At 60.7% G+C, this 7954-nt stretch overlaps 1 protein-coding gene and 1 long non-coding RNA gene across 3 annotated transcripts; one reads left to right on the top strand and one right to left on the bottom strand.

Moving 5' to 3' along the window:
* Positions 1-361: 361 nt before the first annotated feature.
* On the bottom strand, positions 362-3615 carry LOC123379324. Of its 2 annotated transcripts, XM_045034694.1 has the most exons (3): positions 3077-3615; positions 2705-2778; positions 362-2603 (listed from the first exon to the last, which is right to left on the bottom strand). In XM_045034694.1, the coding sequence occupies exons 1-3, from the start codon at positions 3128-3130 to the stop codon at positions 1799-1801; spliced, it is 933 nt and encodes a 310-aa protein (XP_044890629.1). In that variant the 5' UTR covers positions 3131-3615; the 3' UTR covers positions 362-1798. The 2 variants fall into 2 exon arrangements, with proteins under 2 accessions (XP_044890629.1, XP_044890628.1); XM_045034693.1 differs by having other exon boundaries at positions 2705-3615.
* Positions 3616-4786: 1171 nt separating this feature from the next.
* LOC109502965 lies at positions 4787-6723 on the top strand. The gene is made up of 3 exons (XR_002161901.3): positions 4787-4917; positions 5011-5179; positions 6150-6723. It is a non-coding gene; the product is annotated as an uncharacterized LOC109502965 (long non-coding RNA).
* The last annotated feature ends 1231 nt before the right edge of the window (positions 6724-7954 follow it).

The following is a 7954-nucleotide window of genomic DNA, read 5'->3' as shown; positions in this document are numbered from 1 at the left end:
GTCCGACTTCGGCTCGGGTTGCGATCTCGCGGTTCATGAGTTCGAGCCCCGCATCGGGCTCTGTGCTGATGGCTCAGAGCCTGGAGCCTGCTTCAGATTCTGTGTCTCCCTCTCTCTCCGCCCCACCCCTGCTTGTGCTCTGTCTCTGTCTGTCTTTCAAACATGAATAAACAGGGGTGCCTGGGTGGCTCCGTCGGTTGGGCGTCCGACTTCGGCTCAGGTCATGGTCTCACGATTCGTGATTTCGAGCCCCACTTTGGGCTCTGTGCTGACAGCTCAGAGCCTGGAGCCTGTTTCAGAGTCTGTGTCTCCCTCTCTCTCTGCCCCTCCCCTGTTCATGCTCTGTCTCTCTGTCTCGAAAACAAATTAAAAAAAACGTTAAAAAAAATGAATAAACATTAAAAGAAGAAGCAGCAGAGATCAAGGCATCAAAAAGGAAGCTGTACATAGCCAGAGGGATATGCAGACATGTCCTAGGCTGTTAAGCTAGTGCTGACGGCCGGCACAATGTCAAGGCGGGTCTGTGGCCCGACGGAGTATGTGTTCACATGCTTCTCGTCCTCCCTGCCTCCCGGGGCTCAAAACACACGTCTTCTCCGTGCCATCAGCACTGGGCTTGGCCACGCGACAGGCAGGGGCTTTAAGCGGTCTTTGCTCTTCCGTCCCCACCAGGAGAGGAGGGTGGCCTGGAAAACCAGGCATCCTGGAGTGAGGTGGGGGGGGGGGGGCAGATGTGGAGCCGACCCTCAGCCTCGAGGAAGCCCACCGGGTCTCAGCAGGGCCTGGCCCATCCCAGGTGCGCGCGCTGCGTGAGGACTAGGCGAGATGGCAGGAAGGGGCGGGGCAAACAGGAGAGCATTGCCACGCCTACACGAGCGACGGTGGCGACCTGGGTCCGGGCGGCAGGTGGATGTGGTAAAAACGTTAGTGTTATCTCCAGATGCTCTGCTGTCTCTGCTGCTGCCAGATGTGGGGTCTTTTCCTTCCCCTTTGAATCCGGGCTGACTCCATTCTTTGACCAACAAAATGTGACAGGTGTGACACCAAAGAAATGCCCAGGTTGGCCCTAGGCTCTTCAGCTTTCACTTCAGCTCTCGGAACGCGGCCACTTGGACTCCAGCCACCATGACTCGAGAAGCCCAGTCGCGATGGAGCGGCCATGCGGACAACCAGGGATCTGACCGGCAGCCCTCGCCGAGCCCCCAGCCAACAGCCAGCACCAACTACCAGCCACGCGGGGAGCCCTCGGAGGACGGGGACCCCGCCAACGCCACAGAAGCGGAGGAAGCGGCCGCCGAGCCCAGTCGACCCAAAGAACCGTGAGAAAATGAATGGAGGTCGTCGTGGGTTCCATACAAGTACCGTCTCTATGGCTCGCTGATCCCGAGGAGCCGCAGCCGAGACCCCCACCCACACCTGGACCCTGAGCCTGAGTCTGATGTCATAATAAAACACGATGAAACAGTTTTGCTTTTGAGACGGATGTACTTAATTTGTGACCGCAAAGAAGGCCAAGCTGGATCAGAAATGGCTCGTACATTCTTCGCCACACTCTTGCCCTCCCGTCGAGGAGCCAAGGTGCACAGGGGGCCACCATGCAGCTGTCGGCCTCCGCCAAGCTCCCAGCCGAAAGCCAGTGCCAACCAGCAGCCAGGAAGGTGAGTGCCAGCCATCCTGGAGATTCCAGCCCACCTGACCCTCTGGGTGCCAGGCCTCATCTGCCACACGGCGTTAGCGGACCCCCAGCCGAACCCAGTCAACGCACAGAACTCAAGAGACGATGAGACGTTGCTGTGCTTTAAGCTACTAAGTGTTGGGTGAGTCTGTTCCGCACAACAGACAGCCGAAGCCTCAGGTGGGAACGGAACAGGGGCATCGAGTCCAGGTCCCAGATCTCCGGCCTGAGCAGCCGGCGGCTGGTGGCGTGGCTGAGCCACGGAGAAGGAACAGGACATGATCCAGGGGTGGGAATGGAAGGCTCGGGGTCAGATACTGTAAGGTAAGGTGCCGACCAGACCTTGAGTTGGAGGTGGTGTGGAGGCAATTTAGGGCTGTGGGGAGAAGTCCCTGTAAATTCAGGCGCCCTCACTGTACGAGCACTAGATGCGGCCATGGGCCGCTTGAGGTGTCCTGGAGAGCCAACACAGCCAGAGAGGAGACTCCCCCGGGGCCAGGGACGCACCCCCAACGAGCCAGGAGACGAACAGGCACCTTCAAACGCTGGAAGACGTCGCCGAAGCCAGACGACGAGGAGACGGTGTTTCAAGGAACGGTTTAGGAACAAAGGTGCGGAGAGGAAAGGAGAGATGGGACAGGACCCACCCTCGGACCTGGCAGGGACATCCCCGTGACCTCGGGAGCAGCTCCAGCGGCAGTGAGGGTGGGAAAGCCAACTGGAGCATGGCAAGGAGCTAGAGGGAGCCCCAAAGTGCAGACCGACAACACGGTCCAGATTACAGTCTGCGGTGAGGGGCGCAAGGAGCCGCGCGGGGCCCACGGACGCCAGGGAGCGGAGAGAGGGAGACGCTGGAACGGCGTGCTTTCGAGGTGAGGGGCACTGTCCGGTCCAGGAGAGAAGAAAGCCGCTGACGACGTAGCAGGGACTGAGGAGCAGAGCCACGTCAGCCCCCGCGACGGGTGGGCAGCAAGCACAGGCCGGCGGCCTGCGGGTGAACTTGTAAATTGGGCGGCGAGGGCTTCTCACCGGTAATGAGGACCCGCAGGTAGGAAGTGGGGGCGTCCGCTGAGCTTGAAGAACCGGGAAAGAGCATGAGGAATCTGGAAAGGAGGGAGAGAGGGCAGCCAGCACCTTGGGTCGCGTGCGGTAAGGAGGCACATGGCCCGCGCAGCCCAGCCCCGCGTCGTCAGAAAGGCCCGGAGAGAGATTCCCAAGGGACGTGCAGAGGGCGTGGAGACTGGATGCGCGCAGGGAGGTGGCCTGCAGGTGCCGTCTGCGTGCTCTCTCCTTCCTCCTCCTTTATCCTGAAAGCTTGCGGCACGACACCTCCCAGGGCCCGACAACAGGCTCAGTCCGTTTGGGCAGTGACCTTGCAGAAGGGCAGAAGGGGCCCCTTACCCACAAGAAAGGCGTCATCACAACTGTTATGCTTCCAGACGGAACCACAAGCATGCTAACAACTGGGGAGTCTCAGTCTGCATCGTTTCCACGCTTTCTAACTTTCTGCAAGTTTAAAATGTTTCGGAATAAAGGCTGGGGGAGGAGGAAAGGAAATCCTACTTGCATAGACAGTCAGGTGAGGAAGGGGGGCTGCCTACAGTCTGTGATCCCGAGACCCCAAGAGAGGGGTCTCCAGGAGACGGTGGGGTGGCCCTGGGAGGCTCAGTGAGGCACAGAGGTCGCAGATAGCTGCCCGCCGCGCTCTATAAGGTAGAGGTCACCGTCCTGGGAGCTGCGCCCAGGAGGCAGAGGGACCCTGGACCGCCAGCCTGGAACAGCGACACCACGTGGCAGTAAGAGGCGTTACGGGGGCGGGATGACTCCACCCCCTGGACCCAGACACAAACGACTCCACCCCCCCAGACTGTGTAAGGGGTGCTGGGGGAGGGGGTATTTCGAGAGAGAAGAATCTAGTACTTCCAAAATACGTATGTAGGGTACATATTTCCGGGGGGGGGGGGGGGGGAACGCCGTTCTCGGGCCCCAGGGTGAGAAGAGATCCTGTCCCCTCGTCAGCAGCCAGCGCTCCTGCAGGGCCATGCCAGGCCCTGGGCACAGTGAGGGCCTGCAGACGTGGCCCCTGTCCTCCTGAGACGCCCAGTGCGGCGTGGAAGCAGGCCGGGGGCACGCCGGGAAGGACTGAGCTCCCATCTGGTTGCACAGGGAGGCTTCCCGAGGAGTGAGACCCCAGGGGACCTGGAAGATGAGTCTGTGAAGCTGCGAATGAACCCACCCGGTGAAGCGGGCTGGATTAGGTGCGGGGCGTGTGGGGCAGGGGGAGCCAGAGAGCAGAATGCTTCCCTCTGGGGGCCCAGCAGGGCCGGCGCCTGGGACACGGACCAGGTTCCCCGTGGACGCCCAGAGTCCAAGTGGGGGCCGTGGAGAGGGCTCTGGGGGGCTCCTGCTGGACAAAGCACACTGGGCGGCCAACGGGGCTAAAATTTTAAGGGGCAAAGTCCTCTTGGAAGGCCAAAAACCAGTGGCTGCACCACAGCCCTTCCCGCCCGCAGTTCCGGAGCCCGGGAGGAGGCCAGGCTGCCAGCATGGGCAGGTCCTGCCCACGTCCCCTCGAGGCCTTTTCTTGTCCACACAGAAGGAGAGGGGGCTCTCATAAGGTACCCCCCTTCGTGTCTCATCCCTTATCACCTCCCACAGTCCCACCTCCAAATACATCACGCTGGGAATGAGGGTTTCAGCAGGTGCGTTTGGGGGACACAAAGAGCCCCGAGCAGAGGGCTAGGACCCGATGTGCGTGGGAGACAACGGGCACCAGGAAGTGGAAGGGAGACGGGCCGGCAGAACAGTGTCAGGTGCAGGCACGGTGGGGGAGGGGTAGAGCCGGCGGCCCTGAGAGTGGTGGGCAAGCGGGGAACTGAGCCTCCAGCGTCGACTCCTGGCTCAGGGAGGCCCCCAGGTTCTCGGGCGGCCGAGGGGAAGGGGCTTGGGGCGCTCGTCCTATGCACTTCCGGCGCTCTTCCTGCGGCAGCACAGCAGGATTGCACCCTCCTGCATCTGGGGGCGGGGGGGGGGGGGGGGGAATCAGGCGCGGCCACGTGACTCACTTTGACCAATTAGGTGTGGGCAGAGTGCAAGGGCCACTTCCGGAGGAAGCACCGACAAGCCCACAGGTGACTCCCCACCCCTCCCCACCAACTGCAATTATCACCCACCTCCCGACAGTGACAACTCTGCCGGCCTGGGCCCCTCGCCAGGCGGCGGACGGAGACAATGGCAAACAGGTGTCTAAGCCGCCGAGATCTGGGGTGTGTTTGTTACCGCACACGACCCAACCCGCCCCTGACCGCTGCACCCCCCCTCTGTCCCCACCACAGGGCGGTCGCTTCCGGGAGCTTCCGCAGCTGGCGCCCCGGTGATGGTTTTTCTCCAGAGCCGTGCTGTTCAAAGGATTCCTGTAGCAAACGGTCTCCCATTCTCATTCTCACCCCCACCCTGTGAAGCGTGTTCTCGTCTTCACTGTAAAAATGGACGAGCTGGAGCACGGTGAGGAAGAGAAGGAACTTGCCGGCGGTCACTGCCTTGTCGCCGGCCCCGCTGGCAGCCGCTGGGCCCCGGGCTCCACCCAGGCTGGTTCCGCCATGGTGCCGACCTCCCCAAGGCCCTAGCACCCCGCTGGGCCAGCCCAGCACTTCCCCAGATGCGTCTGAGGACCAGATGAGATGCGCTGTGATCAGACGGCCATATTATTAAGGGGGTCTGAGAACCCACATGCCCGAGCCGCCTAGAGATGGCAGCGCTCTTGAGCTCGACCTTGGACTGACCCAGCATCTCCCAAACTCATCCACTGACGTGACCTTTAGGAGGAGCCCTCCGCCAGAGCTCCAGAACCCACTGTGGTTAAGTCTGAGTGACTGTACCCCTGACGCAGTCCCCTGGGGCTGTCCTAATAACTGGCCACAACGTGCGCGTCATAAAACAACACGTTTATTCTCTGCGTCCAAGGCCGGAAGCCTGAAATCCAGGTGTGGGCAGAGCCACACTCACCCACCCCGGAGGCTGTCGGGGAGGCTCCCGCCTGCCTCTCCCAGCTCCGGGGGCTCCTACATGTCAGGGCTTGTGGCCCCATCCCTCCAGTCCACCTCTGTCCCCACATGGCCTCCCCTCTGGGTGTCTGTGTGTCCTTTCTGTCTGTTAGAGGGACACCCGTCCTTGGCTTTTAGGCCCCACCTCATCTAGGATGATCCCATCTCAAGATCCTGACCTCAGTTATACCCTCGAGTGCCCCGATTCCAAATAAGGTCACATTCTGCTTGGTTTCACACGCTGTTTCTGCTCAGAAGAAATGATCCGTAGAGGACTAGACGCCCCCCACGTTGTTATATTCCTTGAAGATTCACTAGCAGCCCAGGACTTGCATTTGGCCCCATGCAACTCACTGCCACCCCATTCGTTAAATTCCCTCTGAAGCAGGTTCCTTCTCAAACTCCTGCTCCGTGTCTCTGCCTCTTCCCAGGACCCATCCGCCTTCTACCGCCCTCATTCCCCTCCTGTTGAAGAGCCCTCACCAGCCCCCAGGGCACATCCTGAAGCTCTCTCTGGTCGGACCGGCACCCGGTTGTGCGTGGAGACGCCCGACATCCCCCTGTCTCCAGCAGCTGCACGGGGTCTGTCCGGGGCCTGGGCGCCTCGGCATTTTCTCAACAGTTCAGTTCAGAGTTGAGCCGCGCTGCACGGGCCTGCGGTGAGAGCTGGCCTCCTGCCAGCAAGGTGCGTGCCCAGCGGGAGGTGAGGAGGTGCTGTGTGCCTTGCAAATTCCTCTCAAGTTCACCCGAGTAGGTCCTGGCGGGGAGTGCCTGCATTCCGTCTGGAGGGTTGAGGGTTAGGCCACTGAGGATTCCGGCACTTATCTTTGGCCGGGACCAGAACAAAATGCCGAGCTAAGTGCATGTGAATATTATTTCAACTGTCTTTAAGAAAACCAGCTCCACGTCATAAAACTCTTGGCTGGCACCCTTGTGCCTCAGCTTTCAGACTTAAATGCCATTGGTATGTTTCTCAGCAACATTAATTAAAATCCTTTTAAAGACCGGGCTGTTTTCCACACAGGAAGGCTCTCACCTGGGGAGCACTTTCACAGGTGAATTGGCTCCTTAAAAGCTTTTAAATTAATGTCATTCCCCATAATTCTTATTTTTCCAAAAGGAAAGCCGTGCAACTGCGCTGGCTTCCTCCCCATCGAGTGCCTGGTCGGTGGGGAAGTGGGGGCAAGGCTGGGCTCTGAAGGCGGGGAGCTCCATGGGAGGCCTCGCTCCCAGCCAGCAGCGACGTGTGGGGAGCCCTTGCTGGAACTCCGGCTCCCTAACACGCTTCCGGAATGGGAGGTCTTCCTCTGCTCGGTTTCACACGCTGTTTCTGCTCAGAAGAAATGGTCCGTAGAGGACCAGACGCCCCCCACGTTGTTATATTCCTTGAAGATTCGCCAGCAGCCCAGGACTTGCACTTGGCCCCCTGCTTCCGGCAACAACGGGGGTGCCTGTGCCCACACTGCCTCCGTGCGCCCCCCAGTCCCGGCTCAGTGCTTTGACCCTCGATCTAACTTCGTCCTCACGGCTACGCCATGAGGCAGGTCCTACTATCTCCTCGTAAAAATGTAGAGACAGGCTCAGAGACACCAAGTAACTTGTACCGGGTAACACAGCAAGTAAGTGGGAAAGCGGGGACTAGAGGTCAATTCTTCTGGCTCCAAACTCTGTTTCCTTTCCACTGTGCTACGACGAGTGGCTGGTTGTGTAAGTAATTTCATAAGGATTAAAGAATCGGGGGGCCAAAGGTGCACCTCGTGTTGAGAGTCCGGGGCTCGCCTGCTGCCCGCCAGGCTTCTCGCCCCCGGTAGCCCCTCTTCTCCTGCTAGAGAGATGGGGGGGCGGGGGGAGTTGAGGCAGCTCTCGGGGGCTCCCCAGCAGAGCCCGGGAGGCTGGGACAGAACAGGGTCCGGCTGTGGCCCTGGCGGCCCCGGGGCAAGCAGAGCAGTCACGCCAGGGCCCTAGAGCCCGGGGTGCCTGTGGGGAGCAGTGAATCCGGGCCCCGGGCAGCCGCCCATACCTGCTGGCTCAGGAACAGGAAGCAGGACTTCAAGCAGGTGCCACTGAGAGTGGACCTGGCACAGAGCTTCCGGCTGCCTCGGAAGAGGGATGGGAACCCCCAGACCAGACCCCAGGACCGCCCGCCGGCCTCCTCCTCCACTGGGCCGTGCCTGCCCAGAGGGCCCAGTGGCATCTGGCCCTGATGGCAGCAAGACAGCCAGGCCCTGGGACCAAC

This window comes from Felis catus, chromosome C1 (genome assembly GCF_018350175.1).
Source record: "Felis catus isolate Fca126 chromosome C1, F.catus_Fca126_mat1.0, whole genome shotgun sequence".
Lineage (NCBI taxonomy): Eukaryota > Metazoa > Chordata > Mammalia > Carnivora > Felidae > Felis > Felis catus.
This window is presented reverse-complemented; position numbering and strand designations above follow the sequence as displayed.